Here is a 21,802-nt window from a genome sequence, read left to right as displayed (position 1 = left end):
TTTTACTTGCATCACTTGCTTTTGCCTATATCTAAGGACAAAACTGGTTAGGTAAAGAATTGTGTTTTGTGTTAAAATACACCCTTCATAACCCATTAGCTGAATTTTGTTATAGTTGGTATGAGCAAGAGTTCCCACCAATCATCACATACTCATTCTACAGCATTAGTACATGGGATTTACATTGGGATTTAAAATGATATGGTTGGAAACAGTCAGTCTCGCTTTTTTCAGAGATAATAAAATCCATCTTAACTGACACACTGATTACTGTAAAAACCTATAATCTATAGCTTAACCAGCTTTTGCAGTTCTATTAACTGTTAACCTAGCTAGGTTAGTCCCAAAGGTTGATTCTGTTCATCTGGACGTAGCGTTTTCAGTGGGAGAAATGTTTCGTCACTCATCCAAGTGACTTCTGGAGTGTCAGCTGACTGCAGGTTTCCCCAGCCTTATAAACAGTACATTGCACAATAACTGAAACCAGTACACTGAATGAACAATGGGCTGTGAGGTCAGTTTCTTGATCAGTAATATGAAAATTGTCATGACCATTGATCAACAACCACTGATCAAAGCCCACTGATCATTGATCAAAGACCATTGATCAATAAATAAATAATAAAAGTTCTAGTAAATATTATGTAAATAAACAATTTCCTTCAATCTGCCTGTACATTGTACTTTGGTCTTGTGCTTGGACTGGTTTTCAAAGCTGAAACCAGGAAGTCTCCTGATATTTAAAGCAATAGTTTAACCCCACTATTATTTATTTCACAAGAAATATTTCCAATTATAAAATAGCATGTTATAAAAATTAATACTCTAATCACAGAACTAACTCACTCTGTTGCTATCCCTCTATAGAGTGCCCAGTCAAGGTACTTAAGTCTGGTTTTAGGTAGTGTCGTGCCTTTTTTTGTTTCATCTTACAACTGGTTTGCCTTCCTCTACGTTTGGCTCACTAGTACAGCAGAGTCTGGACAGTTCATATTATTTAATAATAATTGTTATGTGCAATAGAAAAACTCCTACACACATTATGGCTCATTGTAGTCCAGATTTATATCATGACTACAGAGAACAAGTTGAATAACTAAAGTCTCACATAGACAGAAGAAAAACGCCACACATCTACTGTGCACTCCATTTTCGCTGTCCTCGACTCCATGTAACCACGTTAAAACTGTATTTGTTAACATACATGCACGCACACCCTCCACCTCTCTTCCCTTGTGGGTGTGCTGTTGTCGTGTACACTCTTTTGTAGCTGCTGTACTTTACAGCCCACTTCTAGTGCAGCAAGCACAGAGGCTTTGTTTCTGCTGGAGCATTGGAGTAATGGGCTGGAAAATGAGCCCCCTTTTTGTTGGGGGTGAAATTAATGCCATTTATTACTAAGTAGCTGCTGCAGCAGCAGCAATGTGGATGACTAGAGGTGGGGGTAAAGAGAATGGGGTGGGGAGTAGTGTGATGGCAGGTCTCTACCCTCAGAACAGATTACTAGCCTCCTGAGAGCACTGCTCCTTTATTTTAATTTTGATGAAGTCAAAAGCGTTTGTTTTCACACATTTTTTCAGCTTATTTTCTGAAGTACAATGTGATGCTGCCTCTAGCATAAAACCACGAACATGAGACACATGCTCCTTCTTTGATTGTTGACAAATTGATCAACATGTGAGAACACAAGCCGCTCTGTCCTAAGGCTACAGAAACACATACCTTTAATATACGGTGATGCCAAGTAACAAAACCTGGAGTTCTTTTGTTATCTGCGAAATACAGGCTAGTGTCCTAGACTGTGAATGTTTGGCTGCCTTTTTACACCCTAATGAGCTTTATTTTATTGAAACACTAACAGGCATTACCCAGAAAATGGAAATGATCCATTTGACTGTAAAATCACACTAGCCCCTATCATAGGTTGGTCAGTAGAGCAGCTCCAGGACTTGGTTCTTGATGACATTATTGAGAAAGTCTCATTTCTTGCTCCAGAGGAGTCTTCAGTGAACTTTGTATTACCATAAGAACAACACTTAATTTGAATTTCCCTTTAGGAGTAACAGGCAAGAGCAGGTTCTGCTTGAAATATAAATCCTTCACTGACATTCTCCATCTGCCACTGTGGTGCATGTTTAAATGGGGTACGCAGGCGATTTTGTAACGCTCTTTCAATATGCTGTGGAAGTTACAAACAGTTCAGAACAGAGTAGAGGATGAGGTATCCTGACTTTCAGGCCCTTGTATGGGTCAAGCTGTGCCACTCCACAAAGCCAGCTTTTCCAAAGATCACCTTGAGAGTATTTATTCTGTTGTGCCTGCAAGAAACTAAAAATATCAAAAATAACTGTGACGACATCACACAAGTTATTTTTTCACACATCTGGAGCCACAGGAGGTAAAAGTGGATGTCTTTGGATACTCAAATGTGGGCTAAAGCCAGAGGAAACCATCACAAGCAGAGGGGAGAAGACATCAACACCTTTAAATGTCTTTTGTGATTAACAAAAAAAAATATTTCACTGCACCAAGTGAATAGACAATAAACTTCATTAATAAAGTTAGTAAATAAAATTAATTCAGAAGTCATTAATAAGACAGACGCGTGTTTCACAGTCAAGAATCTGGGAGTCATCTGCAAAATAATTAAGCCTAGCTGTAAATCATTTATGCAAATTAATACTTTCCTAAGTACAGGGAGTATGAAATTGCCATCTGGTGCCGCTTGTGTAGATCCTGATATTTCTGATGTTTCTTTGGCAGGTGGCCAAAGACGCTGGCTGGCATCCTGGCCTTCCTACCCTGTGCTCCTGCCACCTTTGGCTCTGCCCCTCACCCATCTGGCAGCGCTCCTCACCCCTCGAGCCGGGCAGAAAAGAAGGCGTGGCGACGTTGCGACCGTGCTGGGCGGTGGGCTGAGGAGGACTATACTCAGTGCCCTTATGCCAGTGAACTGACCCGTGTGCTGCATGAGCTCACCCAGGTATCAGCATTAGTGTAGAACTAGTGCCGAGAACTGCTGGGAAACAGGATTCATTTATGGATTCTGTTTCTTTTTTTTTAATTGTCCATCAATCCTTATGTAGAAATTTTCCAGCTTACTCTTAACAGCAAGATTTCAAGTTCATATTCCCTGAAAACTACCAGTTGCTTTGATTCACCTGTAGCCTGCAGGTATTTCCAGATCTGTGTATGAAACATTTATATGCAAGCTGTTTTAGTCTACTTCTGCTCAAAGGATTCATTAAAGTGACAAAGTTTGCAAAACTACACAAATTCTTGAAATTTTCATTCATTTTATTCATCTTATCAACTGTGCAATGTTTTTGTGGAATTATTATAACAAGCCGTCATGTTTGTCCTCTCTGAAAATTGTTGCATACTGCACAATATATTGATTTCTCTTCCAGATACCTATTAATACGACCAACGCTCAGCCTTTTGGACAGCAGTTGGTGGCCTTCACCAGCAGGGCGGCGCACTTCACCGATGTCATGGATGTCATTTATGTCACCCACCTGGTGGAGAGACTAACGAGGCTGGTGGAGAAACATAAAGATGTAAGAGGAAACACAGAAATATACTACATCCAATGCATTTATAGTGGAATCATCCCAATATTTTACAACTGAATTAAACAGAATCAAACCCCTAAGATGCTGTGTGAATGAACTGTAAAAGCAATTACAAGGTTTTCAGTGGCATAACCTGTACGTCTTTGCAACCAATGTGAGTGACTGCAAGCAACCTCCTGCAACCACTCACCAACTGGTTTTGCAAATACACATTTTTCCTTGGCAAATGGTGGTTGCTGGGCTGCCACCAGCCGGTCTTTAGACTGCAGTCACTGGGGCCTTAATGACAGTTATTTAGCTTAAATCAGCCAGTCCTACTCTTGTCAAAGAGTGCTTATTAAAAGTGAAAACACATGTTGTTTCTAGGTCTCCATTTTAATATCTGACCCGTTTCACTCTCAGCCAGCTTATGCCATCGGCTCGTCTAACTGTCAGAAGAGGAACTTGATTTGCTAAGTAACTTTTCTGGGAACTCAGGACAGTAGGAGGGGAACCCTGCGAAACATATAATACCTGCAACGTGCTCTTCTTGTCTACAGTGACAATTAGACAGCAGCTATTAGGTCTAAAGAGGAAGGTATTTTGTTTGTTGTTTCAATAGTTCTAATTGCAGTTCCTATTCTGATCTGCGCACATGTTCATTCATTCATTTTTCCATCACCCTAAGAAAGAATAAGGTTTTGTTTAATGCTCATCTAGAGGTTACCCTAAAGACTACACCATATCACATTACCCATCAGTTAGTTGCTCTTGCACTAGACAAGCAATATCACTGAAAAACCAAAAAACCAAGAAATGTCAGTGACTTGTCGATCACAGTGCAGGCCTTCTCTAAAGATACCCTACGTTATCAAGCTTTTTGACTCTAACAGGGACCATGATTTACTAATTGAACATGTATCTATTAAGACTTGCAACTAGCAATTAGGACCACATAACTGATGAATGTCTGCACAACCACTGCTCACCAGATCCCAACAAGAAACCACAGAAGCTTCCTTATAAGACACAGTAACATGTTTCTCACCTCATACAATATCCCACTGGCCATTGTGGCACTGGACCTGAATGGGAATCATTGTTAAGATGCATCTCGTGTTTGGGCGAGTCATGTTTTTACCCTAAGTGAATTTCTTTAGTAGAGGCAATGGGATTGTTATACTGGCATCACACTGAAGGTCAGGTTGTGTGAGGGGGAACGGTGCTGGGCTTAGTCAGTGAAAAGAATCAATATTAGCTCTCACTTGTGCAATTATTCAACACAGGTCACTCGGGAGGACATATTATTAGGAGATACTTAGAGTTTTATCATTCCTAAGACAATGTTGACGAGACCACCCTCATTCACGGAATAAAGAACAGCCCAATGAAGCAACAATAAAAAGTACAGTAAGTAAATAGTGAACTGCCATCCTTAGGAAGCAATTATGCCCCATTGGAGCTCCTAATCTAAATTAAATCTCCCTGTAATGAATGAAGCCACCATTGCCTCCCTCACAATCCTGGCTGCAGATTACAAATGTGCCTGTTGTTCTATGATTGATGTGCATGATGAGTCTGCTTCTTCCTTGCATGTGTGCGTGTGTGTGTGTGCTGTACACGTACAGTGCAGTTTGTGTTAGTGTGCGCGAGCAACCATTTGCATAAACGTCTGCTTGTGCTTCCTCAGCTGGGGGACTATATATCAGACATTGCCAGCAACATGATGCTGGTGGAGGAGCATATCCTGTGGATGGCACAGAATGAGGCCAGGGCGTGCACTCGAATCGTCCAGTGTGTGGAGCGAATTGCTGACCTGGCGCTGACTGGAGACAATCAGGCCATTTCTAAGGTATAGCTGGACTACAAAAAAAAATACTCACACTCAAGACCACACTCAGGGCAAGGGTTGCTTATGGCGCTAAATGACGCAAAGCTTTCACTTTTTTCTCGTGGTTTAGAATAATGAGAAGTCAATTTGGCTTAAGTAGATAGTGAAAACAAAGCAAGCTAAAGATAATTTGCTTCCTTTCTTGGTTTCCTCTTCTATTTTTCCCTCCCCATTGTCATTGGGGATAAAAGCAGTGGCTAAATTAAAAAAATATAAAATTGTCTTTCCTCCCCTCGCCGCTCTCCTACCCTTACCTCTCTCTCCCCACTCCTAAATCCTGGGATGCTCATCTTAGGTATCTGCTAACATAGCTCTGGAGGCCTTTCTGATCCGTCCGTCAAACTTCCACGGTTTGTGCTGCACAGCCCTTCGACAGCCCCCCTCAACTGCCACCTCACCCCGTCCTGACAGCCACTCCCACTCTGATAAGGACATGAGCAGAGAGCGTGATGCCGTGGGGGAATCGTTGCTCAGCTTCAAATGCCACACTGTCAACAACAGTGGCTCACCGGTCAGTCAGCTAAGCAAGGTAAGACGCAAGTTAATAAGCGGTGTGAAGCTTTCTAAAATAACGCCACTATCTTCTGCTGCTTGGACGTGTTAGCTAGGGGGGGAGAAAAAAATATTCCCTTTCTCACTCCCAGCAAAAAAACATTTCTAAACAGACATTCACTTTTGAAATTTTTGATTCTTAGTCCAAATACAGGAGTGAGAGAAGGAGGGAAGATGCTCTGAGAGAGGACAGAAATAAAATACGAAAACAGGAGTACAGTTTGTATACTAGCTCATGGGCACAATAAAATGAATTCCCTTGCACCACGCCTTTGAAGCATGTGAAAAAGATTACCTCCTGCCCTTAAGTCTGTTGTTGCCTATTTGTCCTGGCAATCTGACACCTTTGTTGGGGTTTGTTGGCGCGCTATAGATCATCTCGTTATAGGTGGGGTTGTGGTGGGAGCAGGGACTGCAAATAGGGCAGCAATTTGGGAGTCAGGGAATGCCGACCACTCCCCAGTGATGGATAAGGTGGCCTTGTGTACCTGTCACTTTAAATCAGCTGAAGCTTTACTACATCTCCAGTTGTGGTTGTCACAAATGAGAAATAGACATGGGGCACTATACATCTGCAGACAGCAGGCAAAACACTCAACTCCCCTGGCACTGTAGTGTCATATTTGTGCAACATTTGTACAGTTTGCACCCTCTAGCTATTCAGTCCACGGATGAATTCACCAGTGTACGTGCGTGTGAACACTGTCTGTGCATGTTAGTGTTTATGAGCAGGAAAGAGCTCATGAGTGCGTGTTTGTCTTTAAATCCGCACGATTGTTTCATTTTCCACCTTTCTTCTTCGTCAAGTCTTTCAGGTTTTGTCAGCAATTACAGCACTTTGTTTGTAGCTCCAGGGTCTGTGTAGCTTGCACGCATGTATATCATTGTACAGCGGTGTCAAAGGTTTTCAGCACAAGTAGGTGTGTTATAAGTTTCTTTTTTCTTTTTTTTTTTAAATCACCTGTCCACATACAAAGTGTAGCAAACGTAATACTGAGCTCAGGGATGTGTGAGGATCATACCAACTGTTGCAGTGATCCTTATTCAGCTACTGATGGAAGACCTTTTTCTTATGATTCATCTCAGCATTTCAAATGTTTCAAACTTTTTCTATCTCTGGAAACTGACATAAATTAGCAGATTCACAAAAAGGACAATACTGCTCTGGCAGAGGTCGACAAATGAGGAATTAACATTTATTTTCATTATGGACAAGTGATCTCACTGCCAGTACTTTCAGTTTTAAAAGGTTTTCTTACAGCAGAGTCCAAACAAAAAATAATATTTTATCTTCCCACTAAACGGTTGCAGCACTGTGTGACCTTGAGAAAAATACTTTAGCTCGAAGCTCGTATGTGATGTGTAAACTTAAAGGGTTCTTATCAGTGACTCATCTCAGCTAAGTGTTTCTTCAACAGCAGCACAGAAAAGGTTCATTATTAAGATAATCAACATTTCAATTACAGATTCACATAAGAAAACTGTTGTTAGCTGAATGTCAAAATAAGAAGGTGAACCTGATTTGACAGCAGGAAATCTTAATGACTGTCAAGTTAAACTCTACTGAAGTCATTGCACAACTCTATAAAATCATATCTTGCTTGCTAACAATGGAGTGCTCAGCGCTGCTACTGATAGCTGAAAACAATTGATTTTCATAGTCTCGACATGCTCCCAGTAAAAAGACTTTTTTTGGTAAGTTATTTACTACAAGAAAGGGTAAAAGTATACGTGTTATTGTTGGACTCTGTTAAACTGCATTTTTTCCAACATCTGAACTGTTAAGCCCGGGACCTCTCACTAGTCTTAGTGCTCTTCTCCTGTTGTTAACAGTAATGTCCACTGTACAAATCCCATAGGTTACCATTTAGCTAAATAGTATCTTTGTTTTGCAATGTAAAAAAGAGAAACAAACAAAAATAGCTATATGCGACCTAGAGATGACTCTCTGCCAAACTCCTGTCACTAGGGAAAAGTGGTTTATTCCCCAACCAGCTGGCAAATGCTTGGTGGTGGTTGCTGGCTGTTTCTAAGTGGAATTGGTCACAAGGAGGCTGTTGTATTCAAAATCTCTTTGTGATGACTTTGGTCACTAGCAAATTGCTCCAGTTACCCATACTTTGCATGGAAAATGCTCATTTCATGTCCATACAGCATTACTACTCGGGGATTCTGACATTATCACCACATAGCTGGCATGAAGAAATCAAAATCCTTCAAACACAAATGCTAGGGCAGCCAAACATATGAAACTAAAGGTAGAGTGAATGTTATTTAATCTTAATTTAACAAGCCCCACTGAAGGGCCCCACATAGATGAAATACTTAGATTAAGGCCATGTCCACACTAATATGTTTTTGTTTGAAACTAAAGGTACAAACATCTTTTTCTCTCTGTTTTGGCCTCCCGTCCACACTGAGATGGCGTTTTCGTTCATGGAAAACACAGCTTTTTGAAAATGCTCTCCGAAGCGGATATATTTGAAAATGCAGTTTTTTGCGTCGCAGTGTGGACAGCGAACCCGGAGCCTTTTTCGAAAACGATAACACATTTTAGTCATGTGATGCTGTCATGTGACCAATTAAACCAAGATAGCGGAGGGCCATTATACAGCAGTTGTTTTGTTTGCTGTCACTTTTGACAGCCCTATTAACGATTAATATCAGTTATGCTCCAGATAGCTTTTCTTCAAATTCTTTAATTCTCACTCGCTTTTGCAACTTTGTGCTTTTGTGTTACTCGCAGCAACAACTCCACCTCATTGTCAGTCCATTTAAAAAACTCGGCGCTTTTCCTCAACATTTTGCCGCAACGTTTCAAAGAGCCTGAAAGTAAATAAGCGGCAGACAGAAATGAGGCAGGTCGAATCTTCTTGCGTTTCACGCATGCGCAGTACTGGAACGCAAGCATTTTCAGCTGTTTCAATGTGGATGAACAACTCTGTGAAAACAACTGAAAACTCTAGTGTGGACACGGAGCTACACTGTTAAAAAAAACAACGGTAATATTCCAGCAGCTGGGGCGCCAAAATACGACCGTGAAATAACAGAAAATAACTGTCCCATAAAAATACGGTTATTTCCAGTAATGAAAATAGAGTTTGTTGCGCTAATTTGACATGGGATCTCGCCTTTTTCAAGTGCCGCTAAACATTAAATCAGGAACATGTTAATGTGATTAAACAATGAAATCATCTATAAATAGGGGAAAAAAAAAAACATCTTAAAAAAACCATAATATTCCGGCAGCTGGGGCGCCAAAATGCGACCGTAAAATAACAGAAAATAACTGTCCCATAAAAATACGGTCATTTTCAGTAATGAAAATAGAGTTTGTTGCGCTAATTTGACGCGGGATTCTGCCTTTTCCAAGTGCTTTTAGACATTAAATTAGGAACATTTTTACGTGATCAAACAATGAAATTACCTATAAACAACAATCATAATACGTAAATGTACAGAAATATACAGTTAACAGTTGGTTTAAATAACAATTGATTGCATGCCCTGGGACAGACTGACAGAGGCGAGGCTGCCATATCGCACCATCGGCCCCTCTGGCCATCACTAGTAGGCGGTAGGTGAAGAGTCTTGACCACGGACACAACGACGAAGAGTGTCCGAGCCGGGGCGCGAACCGGCAACCTTCTGATCACAAGGCGAACATTTGAATTCAACAGTTCAATCTTTCAAATAACGGACAGATATTTGTGAAATCATGATACATTTGTGAATGTATTTTAACAATCTAAATATGCATATGTACAGACAGATACATTTAATAATCATGACAATTATGTTGTATTACATTACAGTGATTTAACCTTAATTTACATACAAAATGTGAAGTCAAAGTCTATTTACGTAACTTTAATGATATTCTAGAAGAACAGAACATTACTGTAAAATGCACAGTAAAATACCTTCATATTAGGGTTTTTTTCCTACGGTCGCAGCCATACCCGCGACCTTGTTGTTGTTAGCTCACATTCAATGGCCAAAACTTAGCGTCATGTTATTTATATTTATTGCAACTCCTACCTCTACATTCCTTTTTCAAACTATTTAATTAGCACAGCGTGTCCGTGCAATGCTTTACACTGTGGCATGCAGAGAAATCTTAACAAGTAAGCTCACAGAGAGAGATTGCGCTTGTTATTTAACTCCAAGCTGGTAGGGGGAGCTCTTCATTAAAACACTTGCCGGTGCTACTATGTGCCTCAAGGTTCAACAACAGCACAACAGAAGTCACTCATGGTACAGCACTCTCTCTACGAAACAACAACTGTCAGTGACGCTGCACCACGGCGTAAACACAACATTCAAGATAACAGTTAAAAGTAACGTAACCATAAACAATAAAACAAGAACATCTAAACAGCAGCACATGTCCCAAAGCATAATGGGAGACATTTCTGGACGTATTTTTACAATCTAAATATGCATATGTACAACAAAATATATTTAACAAACAAGTAAATTGTGTTTTATTACATTTACAGTGATGTTATGTTATTTTACATTTGACGTGTCAGATCACAGTCTACTTATGTAAATGTAATGATATTCTAGAAAAACAGTACGCAACTGTAAAATACACAGTAAAATAATTTGACATTACTATTTTTCGGAACAGTGTAGTGTGGACACGGAGCTAGTGTAGACGTAGCCTAAAGCAGCACGAAGTAGCGTGCCAATGTGTGAAGAGACAATTCTTTAGTCCAGTGTTGGGTGACTAAAAAACATGCATTATTAGCCTAGGACGAGAACATTTTAAAGAGATAGCTATAACAGCTTTATTTGTATTGTACATTTCATTATGTGTAAACTCAATAAGCTTAACAGAGAAGACAAAAACATAAAAACTAGTGCAGGTTATAACATCTTAAGGCGGCAAGAGCAGCACAAACAAAACAACAGCGGTAACGTGTTTCCACCTACCTGTAAGGATTCTGGCTGCTGCATTTTGAAGTCATCCTAATGTCTCAGTTCCAAAAAGCTTTGAGACATCCAGCATTTAATGTCATCAATGCAGCTCGTTAATATGTGAAGAGAGGTTAGATCAGATTAGATGCTGATGTAAAATTCCAATTCTATACAGCCCCAAATTTAAAAAAAAGGTGTTAGAATTAGTCTTAATACCCACAGGTGCAGATTTTCTGCAGATGTACTGCTCTTATTTTGCATTTTTATGTAATATTTATGAGGTGCATACAATTGTCAGTGTCAGATTTACCTTTAAATAGTTAATATATTTTGGTAATTCTGGCAGAAAAAATCTCTCCAAAGGTCAGTTTTTGGATGTGAGATGAAGAATGTTATATTATTTCCAACTCACTGAATGTGCAGAATGAATAAAGCGAGAACTCTCTGGGCGATTTACACTCTCACACCTGTGTTATGCCTCGTCTTGCTCTTTAAAGGCTCTGGGGTGTGAAGCAGCAACCTAGTATGGATCACTTCAATGTTAATTGTAGGGTGGACCAGAATGGCATCATTTGCATGTGAAATACTCTTTTCTAACTAACAGCACCTTGAAATCAGCCTGCATAGTATCTTTTTATTGGCCTCCTCTGGCCTTAACAGTCTGTCCAAGTTACTCAGGTCTTTACATCTGTCCAGTTCGCAAGCATTCATGGCTTCTAACACAGCGATGAAGACTGCCTGGTGACTTACTGTCAAATAAAAATATAAAATATAAGCAACTTTATCTGTGGTCATAATATTTTAGTTCATTAGTACATTTGTAACAGATTTAATTAAAAGGGCAGGGATAGCTCAGTAGGTAGAGTGGTGGCCCCATGATCGGAAGGTCGGGGGTTCGATTCCCCTGAACAGCTACCCTGAGGTACCCCTGAGCAAGGTATCGTCCCTACACACTGCTCCCCGGGCGCCCAATGGCTGCCCACTGCTTCACTGAGTGAATGGGTTAAATGCAGAGAGGGATTTTCCCCACGGGGGCCAATAAAGTACACTTTCTTTCTTTCTAACAGTGACAGAGAACTGTCTTTGGAAGGGGCTCTAAAAGTGAGAAACAAGCCAAGACCTAAAAATCTGCACTTGTCCATAAACTCTTCCTTTTCCAGACTGTTTCCTTCACCATCATGTACCTGACTGAATGATCCCCTCTCTGTCTCACTCTGGCAGGAGCTCAGCACAGTTTAGAGCCATTTTGAGCCCAACTGGACTTAGACACACAGCATATGGCCCTGCTGTGCCAACACCTTGCCAAAAAGTGGCATAATAAAACAGCCAACATGAAACATGTGATCCTCACTTAACTTTTTAAAGAGCTATTTTATTCTGTTTCTTTTTTGCTTTTTTAAAAATAGTTATTCACCAACTGTTTGCAAACAGAAAAAAAAAGAGATATGTTATTGGATGTTTAAAAGAAACCACATATTTGTCACGTTTCGTGTCATTTTCTGTCGGAAACAAGACCTTGTGACAGAATAAGATATTCCATGTATTTCATATTGCACATCTGAAGCAGCTTAGAAGTTATTCCCTGAAAGCATGCTGTGATTTAATGAAGCACCCTGATGTTCACTCAGTGGCAGGTCAAATTTAGTGAGATTTATGTGAGAAAAGAAGAGGATCCAACACTGGCTGTGTAGAGGAACTTAAGAAGATTATAGGTTACTTAAAAACAAAACCAACACAGCATCAAAGTGTCTAAGTGAGCTAAGGCTCACTGCAGGTATTTGGTCAAAAAGAAAAGCAGTGGGCAAGCTGTTTGGTCCAGTGATGGTGCTAGTTGAAAAGGCAAAGGATCAACGGAATTACTGAATTTTATCCTGAAGGGAATCTGGGTGTCCAACGTAATCATTATTGAGATATTCCAGGGAGGCTGGGATATCTCAATAAACATCATTGCCAGAATTTCACTGTTTTTTGCTGGTATGACATTGAGATTCTCATATTGAGTGTTGCTTATTGAACAAAACACCAACAATGTTCGAATCCCTGGGTGGACAAAGAAAGCAACCAGTTTCAGGTTTCTGACTGTTCATTTATTGGAAGAAGATAAGCATGCACCCTCAAATCAGCCTGAATATTGAGCACCGCATTTTATTGCTGACCTCATTATCCATTTGTTCCATTTGGAATATGTTCACCCAAACAGACGTGGACCAGTACGCCTCATCTGTACTGGATTACATCTCCGAAACCACAGACAGTGTCACCACCCAGAAACGGATCACCATGTACCCCAACCAGAAGCCTTGGATGAACCGGGATGTTCGTCTCCTCCTGAAGGCCCGCAACACCGCCTTTAGGTCAGGAGATGCACACGCCTACAGTACAACCAGGGCTAATCTAAAGAAGGGCATCAAAAAAGCCAAACACCATTACAAAAAGAAGGTAGAAGAACACTTCTCCAACTCCAACCCCCGACGCATGTGGCAAGGACTCCAGACCATTACAGACTACAGGACCACCAAACCCTCCTTCCTCAACGAGCTCAACAACTTTTATGCTCGTTTTGAGCGAGGGAACCCCACAACCACAACCAAAGCAGACATGACGCCAGACCACCAACCTCTGACTCTCTCCCCTACCGATGTAGGGGCGGTGCTGAGCAGGATCAATGTCCACAAGGCTGCAGGTCCTGATGGCATCCCCGGGCGTGTTCTCAGAGCGTGTTCTGGGGAGCTTGCAGGAGTGCTCACAGACATATTCAATCTGTCCTTGGCCCACGCTGTGGTACCGGCCTGCTTCAAATCCACCTCCATCGTCCCGATACCCAAAAACTCCAACCCATCTTGCCTCAATGACTACTGCCCAGTAGCACTCACCCCCATCATCACTAAGTGCTTAGAGCAGCTGGTCCTAGCACACTTCAAATCCTGACTCCCCCCCACCCTGGACCCCCACCAATTCGCATACCGCCAGAACAGGAGCACAGAGGATGCAGTCTCCATCGCACTGCACTCTGTCCTCTCACACCTGGACAACAACAACACCTACGCCAGAATGCTGTTTATAGACTTCAGTTTAGCATTCAATACAATCAACCCCTCACAACTCATCAGGAAACTGACAGACCTGGGCATCAGTTCCCTCATCTGCAAATGGATACTGGACTTCCTGACCAACCGCCCCCAACATGTCCGGCTGGATAACCGCTGCTCATCTACAATCACGATGAACCACAAGGCTGTGTGATGAGCCCTTTCCTCTACTCCCTCTTCACCCACGACTGCAGACCTGCTGATGGTTCCAACACCATCATTAAGTTTGCAGATGACACCACGGTGATTGGCCTCATCAGTGACAACGATGAGGCCGCCTACAGGGAGGAGGTGGATTGTCTGGCTGAGTGGTGCGACAGAAACAACCTGCTGCTTAACACCGAGAAGACCAAGGAGCTCATCGTGGACTACAGGAGGAATGCTGACCCACATCCACCCATCCACATTAAGGGGACGGCTGTGGAGCGTGTGAGCAGCTTCAAGTTCCTGGGAGTCCACATCTCCGAGGATCTCACATGGACGACCAACTGCTCCAAGCTGGTCAAGAAGGCTCACCAGCGCCTCTTCTTCTTGAGGACTCTGAGGAAGAACCACCTGTCCTCAGACATCCTGGTGAACTTCTATCGTTCACCATCGAGAGCATCCTGACCAACTGTATAACAGTCTGGTACGGGAACTGCTCTGCCTCGGACCGGAAGGCGTTGCAGAGGGTCGTGAAAACTGCCCAGCGCATCGCCGGAGCACCACTTCCTGCCATGAAAGACATCTACAGGAAGCGGTGTCTGAAAAGGGCTGGGAAAATCATCAAAGACCCCAGTCACCCATGACATGGACTCTTCACCCTCCTGCCCTCTGGGAGGCGCTACAGGAGCCTCCAGACTAAGACCACCAGGTACCGGAACAGCTTCTTCCCCACAGCTGTCAGACTCCTGAACTCTGCCTCCTGACATCTGACCCACGTTAACACATGGACTGAACACACACACACCCACAATGGACAACTGTACCCTCAAACACACAATAATAACATGGACTGAACCACCACTCACAACCACTAGCACTTTATATAGCCTCTGTAGGAATTATATTTCACTTGTCTTAACTGCACTACTGTATAGCTCTGTGTAAATAATCATTCTGTACATTCGATAATTTTTAACCCTACAACTGTTTACAACTTGCATAGTTCCCATTTCTGTATAGCTGTATATCTCAGATTTCTGTAAAGTCATTTATTTCATATTCTGTATAGTTTTTCATATTTATATCCTGTTCATATCCTGTACATAGCTTGTACTCACTACAGCCTGTACATACTTATAGTTATAGAATATTCACAACATACTTCATACCGTGTACATTGTAACATACCATAATAGACCCATTTCTGTAATATACTCACATATCTATATTATTGCTAATATATATTGTAATATATCTATATCACTAAAGCACTTCTGGATGGATGCAAACTGCATTTCGTTGCCCTGTACCTGTGCATGTGCAATGACAATAAAGTTGAATTCTATTCTATTCTATTCTAATTCATTTAATTGGGTTTAGTGAACTAGGTGGGAGAATTACAATTTCATACTTGACATTTATGTTTTCTTTATGATTCCCATTAGAATTGAATTCCATGTGCTCAAAATATGTCTACATGTGAATGAATATATGCACACATCCATCTACAGCCAGCGGCTTTTCTATACTTTCTTCAAATATGAGCTAATGTTAGCTAATGTTTGCTAACATTAGCTAACAAATTCTTGCAGATTAGATTAGATAATATACTCACACTTACTTGAACTACAAAAATGAGTCTAAGGCTCTGATTTCTATGCCAATTTACCCTGCAGTATCTTTAAATAATGCTTTAATGGGCTTTTATCAGTTAACTACAGAAACGATAGCAGTAGTGAAGCTGAAAGCTAAACAGCAGGCAGCCCGCATTATGTTTGTACCAAACAACGGAATAGATAGATTCAATGACAACCAAGTAAAATTACCTTCATTTATGTTCTATATTTCATGTTTTTGAGGAGTCTGAATGTCCAAATCAGCTAATGGTTGGGGCGTGAAAGAGACTAGCTTTGGAAATTAGCTGTGCCCAAAGAACATGTGACCAAAACTGGCAAGGTGTGTGAGAAGAGAGCAAAAGCGAAAATCAGACAGTAGGTCAAGGTTTTAAATCTGTTTTTTCAAAACTTTTTCTGCTTCTTCTTCTTCTTCTTCTGCGTGGGTAAATTGAATAATGCCCTACAGTCTTCATTTATAACTCCTTGTGTCATCTAAAAGATGTTATCCCTTTCAGATTTAGTACAATTTATTTAAAAAAAAGTTTCATGTTTTAAAGTTTCTGATTTTATCTGTTTTGATTTTATATACTGTTTTGTTTGTTTGTTAAGCTTAAATTTCAAAACTTACATTAACTACTGATTTTATCTACTGTTCTGATTTTATCTGTTTTGATTTTATATACTGTTTTGTTTGTTTGTTTGTTTGTTTGTTTGTTAAGTGGGTTTAGAGCTCTGGGTAGCTCCCCAACTGGGTCTAGACTGGGTCTAGAGAGTATTTTAAATTCAGGGAATTTAAAATAGAAAGTAGCTCGTCCACAGAAGGACTGGTAGCTCCCCTTACGATAAGGGTTCAGATCGCGCGAACAGGTGTGAAATGTGTGTGTTTAGTTAGTTAGTTTGTTTGCTTGTTTTAATCAATTTTAAATCATGCTTTTTATTTGTTTTTGTTTCTAATGTCTCTGTAAAGCACTTTGAATCACCTTGTTGTTGAATTGTGCTATACAAATAAATTTGCCTTGCCTTGCCTTGCCTTGCCTTCATAAATTTTGTGGTGCAATTTTTGTGGTGCAGAACTGCTTTCCCAACTCAAGTTTGGGAATTACTTGTTTTATGTGTTATTTATCAGCTGGCTTTGAACTCACTGACATACATTAATCATAAGCTCCAGAATTTACAGTAGCTGTGATGTTTCATTTTCATATCTGAAAAAAGCAGTTGTATTTAAATTAGAAATTAAACAAGCTTTTGAAGAAAAAAAAAACCCCTGACTGTTTTCGAGATCTTTTCAGCATCTTGCCTGATTACAGCATGCTTGCCAGTTGACCTCTGGTTGGTATCACACAGTTCCACTTTGTTTAGAACAGACTCTGAACTAATTATCCCTAAATTACACAAACATATGGCATCTTATCCTATTTCCCAAGTCAGTGGGCGTTATCCTTGAACTGAATTGCAGAGTGTATGGTTCATTGAGGATGACAGTTTGGGACAATATTTACCACTTTAGATCTCCTTCTTCCTTGTCATTGACAGGTAATTAGCGGAGGCCTTTAGGCTGAACAGTGGAGTATTTGCACCTCCCTCTCCCCTCATATAGCCTCTCGTTGCTCTGCAGAGCTCCAGTGTTTTTTAATTATACCCACCCTGTTTTGCGTGGGTGGGTGTGTTTGTTAGTCTGTTTTTTTTTTCTTTTTTTGTGTGTCTTCATGTGTGCGTTTGTGCTTTTTATTTTGGTGTGAGGGTGTGTTTGGATGCGTGCCCACCAGTCGCCCTCCAGGTGAAGACTCTATCTGGGGACTCTGTTGTAGGAGAATAGAGCCGCAGTGCTGCCGCGCAGAAAACGAATCCTCTGTGTGTCAGCACTGGCATCTGAGACCACCAAATATAACCCAGTTTGTCCTGATTCAGTAAACATGGAGCTTTACAAATGCGAATGCCTAATGTCTCAATAGTTTGCTTCTAATTGGGATATGTTAGGGATGTGTTGTGTACACTTCCCTAATAAGCAATACAGGATTTCAAGTACTTAACTCCAACACGAACAGTGCAAGGACTCTTCATTAGCTCGTTGACCTGTGTCTCTTTGTACGGGGCCACAGATTGAGGAAATCCTCCCGCCATATTTGACATGCAAACGACCGGAGGTTAATTGTATGGATGCTGAACTCTGTTAAGCACCAAAGCCAAATGGCAGCAGGCATTAACAGTTATTAAGTATTAAGGTTTTATTAGTTCATGTTAAGCTTCACAATAGGGCGTGGGCGTGTTGTGCATGTGTGCTGGCTTGTGCGGACAGTGCACATGCATCCTTGCGTGTGTGCGTGTGTGTAGGCAAATGGATTTATACATGCTCCGGATTTTGTTTTTGTGCAAACTATTTGCAGCTCATACGGTATGTGTGTGGCTGAGTGTCCATGCAGATGCATTATTCTTCAGCATGAAGGCATATAGAATTTTTACTCCCTCCCAGAGGAATCACATCTTTTTCTCTCTTTGCAGCTCGGTGAAACAAACAGGCCTGTGATGCAGCAGTGAGAGGCCTTGAATGCTAAACACATCATAAGAGAGGAAGGCAGAGAGAGGAGGAGGAGGAGGGCAGGAGGCAAACAGAGAACTGAAATTGGAAAAAAAAAAAAAGAACAAGACTGAGTGCAATACAGCCAAAAGTGACAAATGAAGGACTAGACACAGACAGGTGGACACATCCAGGAAATAGAGAGCAAGAAGTGAGAAGGAGAGACTTAGCAGGAAACAAGAGAGGGTGATACTAAGAACAGGAGAAAGAGAGAGGAGAAATTGTTCCATCAATGACTGGAGATCAGCACACCCGGGGGACTTATATCCATTTCCACTGAATGAGAGACAGTGATTTATTTCCCTTTTTAGAAGAGCAGAGGAGCTGATCCTCTACTTCCTGTGTAGATTCTGTGCTGGACAAGTTGTCCCCAACTGAATCAATCAGCCCATCCCATCCCCTTAAAGTGCACTCTGGCAACATAAAGGTCATTTCTAACTTTTTTTGTTTTGCTTTTTTAAATTAGAGCCCACATAGCACCTTCACGTTCCTTACTGCCCCATCCAGTTTGTGCTTATACCCCATTAAACATTTTGCTGAATCTTCCAGGATACTCCTGTTTTTTGTGCTGTGCTTACCCAGCCTGTCTGTTGGCTGTGTTGTCCAATGCAGTGTTTTGCTGCTGCATAACAATGTGGGGGGTTTTTTCATCTCACTCTGCAGCATTGTGTAGAGATGAATGGAGGCATTTGCTCATCTCTGACTATCCCCCCTTTTTTTATACATTTAGCCAAGATCTCATTTTCTCTGTGGTGTGACACACTCTCATCAGGAAAGCTGTACCACATACAGACAGCTTTGTCCTGACAGCTTCTGTAGGAAAATGACAACTGGAAGTTTTAGGAAAATAAATCCAATGGAAAATAGGTCATTTTAAATTATATATTGTGTCTGCATCATAATATTGCTTCCTGTCAAGAAAGACTGTGTTTAAAGTATACTGCCCGTAGCCATACTGTAAACCTGCATCACTCTGGGGCTCCTCACATGAGTAGAGATGTTCCCCTGCGTGACATGAACTGACAAAGACTCAGTTGTAAACATGGCATATACTATACTTACTTTAAAAGATATATTACATTCATGTTTAGGGTGATTTTGTGTATTCGGACCTTGCAAAATCTAAAAATAATCTCGGGAAAACATAAGAGGTCATAAGAGCGCAGATGATGTCAGCTTTTGTTGTAACTTGTATACCATGCCAAGGATTACTTCACTTAGGCATAAGCCATTAACTAAGTGCTAAAGCATGGTGAGTCTGACCTACCACTCTTTGGATCAAGTACATGAAATAACCTTTAGTTAGGTTATTAAACACAAGCAGAAATGACTTGGTAGTTTTCCTTATATAGTTCAAGTTAAATTAATTTTTTTGCAATGCAGTAGTGGGAATCCACCATTTAATAAAATTCTGAAGCTTCACTTGGTGCAGGACACATGGTATCGAAGTGGGAATGTGGGGAACAAGACTCTACACTTGCTGGCATATTTGATTTGGTTATCAAGCCTTGTCCCATTGTTAGTGGTCTACAGGAGACATAAAGCTCAGAATAATTAAGAGACACAAGGATTTATTGGCGATGTAATCAAGTAGTCCATATTGGAAAAAAAAAAAAAACTCAAACAGAGAAACATGAGATCTTTGTTCATGCATTATCTTGTATCCTTGTATCCTGATCCTAGAAAGTTACTGCCAGGGCACTGAAGACGAAGCAAATCTAACTGGAAAAACAGAGGTGTCACACCTATTTGAGCATCCTGTGATTTACAACAAGCTAACATTAGTTTTGTTGACATTGTATTGTAACTTTTCTGCAGCATCTGTAGCTGTCACAATTCACAAACACAGCATTTCATCTTGGATCATAGGAGCTTGTTCAGATAGCATCACTCAAACTTTGTCACCTTGAAATCCGTGTAAAGGCATGGAGTGCTTTCTTTGGGCTGCTATGAATATTTTGTGGCAGTTTCTAAAATTTAGCTGCATTATACATGTATGTATATTTTGTCCCCAATTATCCAAGTAAAATCTAAAATATTTTTTCTTCTCTCACATTGGATGAATCTGTTGCTGCCCTTGAACTATTTTCCTCTATTCCACTTGCTGCACTTGTTAAATTAAGCATCATCATTTTTTATTATTATTATTTTGGCATTACTGGTACTGAAATGCTAGTTTCAGCATCTTTAGTTAAAGCAGATGCTTTTTCAAAAAGACAAGTTCAACCTTAATCTGTGAATTTAAACACGTAGCTCCTCATTTCTCTTGTTGTGAGTAACACAGGTCAGTTGTACAGTTTCATATGTGGAAAGCCTAAATATCAGGGGAAAGCAAGTATTCTTGATCTTTCATGCATGCATGGAAAGCCAAAAGTAAGGGAGCGTAGCTGAATGACCACCCGACAGAACAGAGCTGGCATGGTGGTGGGTTGCAAAGCAGCTGGCAGAGTCAGCAGGCTAACACACCTTCGTTAGAATGCTTCATGTGAGATTTGCCAACAGGATGTGCAGAAGCATATCAGCAGAGTTTCAATACTCTATAACAGTAGTTTGTCCTGTGATAGACTACTGACCTGCCAGGGTGTACCACCTCTCACCTAGCGTGAGCTGAGATAGGCTCCAGGTGCCCCACAATCTGGATGGATGGATGGAGCTTAGTTTGTTTAGAGACAGACACTATCTCTTCTTTTTAAGATTAGGCTTAAAACTTTCCTTTTTGCTAAAAGATATAGTTAGGGCTGGACCAGCTGACCCTGAGTCCTCCCTTAGTTATGCTGCAATAGGCATAGGCTGCTGGGGGACTCCCATGATCCACTGAGTGTTTCTTCTTCAGTCACCTTTCTCACTCACTATGTGTTAATAGACCTCTCTGCATTGAATCACACTTGTTATTAATCTCTGTCTCTCTTTTATCCTGTCTGCTTCTCTCGCCCCAACCAGTCGCGGAGGATGGCCCCGCCACTCCCTGAGCCTGGTTTTGCCGGAGGTTTCTTCCTGTTAAAAGGGAGTTTTTCCTTCCCACTCTCGCCAAAGTGCTTGCTCATAGGGGGTCATATGATTGTTGGGCTTTTCTCTGTATGTATTATTGTAGGGTCTACCTCACAATATAAAGCGTCTTGAGGTGACTCTTGTTGTGATTTGGCGATGACAGTGCAGAAGAGAGGCAAAGAAGTGATTACAGGCAGTGGATGCTGAAGAAAGTCTGATGTTCCAGTAGAGAAGTGATGGTCGTAGAAGCACAATTTCCACTAGGAAGCTGAAGCTCACTTGTGAAAAGAATATTGCCAGTCAGTCATTTATCATAAATCAGTCTGTGATTTAACATTACAAATCAGCACATACAACAAGTATAACATAACATTAACTAAGTTAATCACAGACACAGAACGGACAAGGATCTCCAGCAACTTTCGCCAAAAATCAAAATCAAAAAACTAATAATGGAAAGTGAACTG

The 21,802-nt window shown here is 40.9% G+C and overlaps 1 protein-coding gene across 1 annotated transcript in view; it reads left to right on the top strand.

The window, feature by feature from the left end:
• adgra1b (adhesion G protein-coupled receptor A1b) overlaps positions 1-21,802 on the top strand; it is a 203,894-nt gene that overhangs the window by 74,883 nt on the left and 107,209 nt on the right. The window contains exons 9-12 of the mRNA XM_085368918.1: positions 2,764-2,983; positions 3,411-3,560; positions 5,245-5,406; positions 5,741-5,974. Of these exons, the coding sequence (XP_085225044.1) occupies positions 2,764-2,983; positions 3,411-3,560; positions 5,245-5,406; positions 5,741-5,974 (766 nt within the window). The remainder of the gene's footprint in view (positions 1-2,763; positions 2,984-3,410; positions 3,561-5,244; positions 5,407-5,740; positions 5,975-21,802) is intronic.

Source organism: Diplotaxodon limnothrissa, linkage group LG13 (assembly GCF_057381915.1).
Source record: "Diplotaxodon limnothrissa isolate DT_005_m linkage group LG13, D_limnothrissa_male_GT1.1, whole genome shotgun sequence".
Lineage (NCBI taxonomy): Eukaryota > Metazoa > Chordata > Actinopteri > Cichliformes > Cichlidae > Diplotaxodon > Diplotaxodon limnothrissa.
The sequence above is the reverse complement of the archived record's forward strand: the minus strand, read 5'-3'. Positions and strand labels throughout refer to the sequence as shown.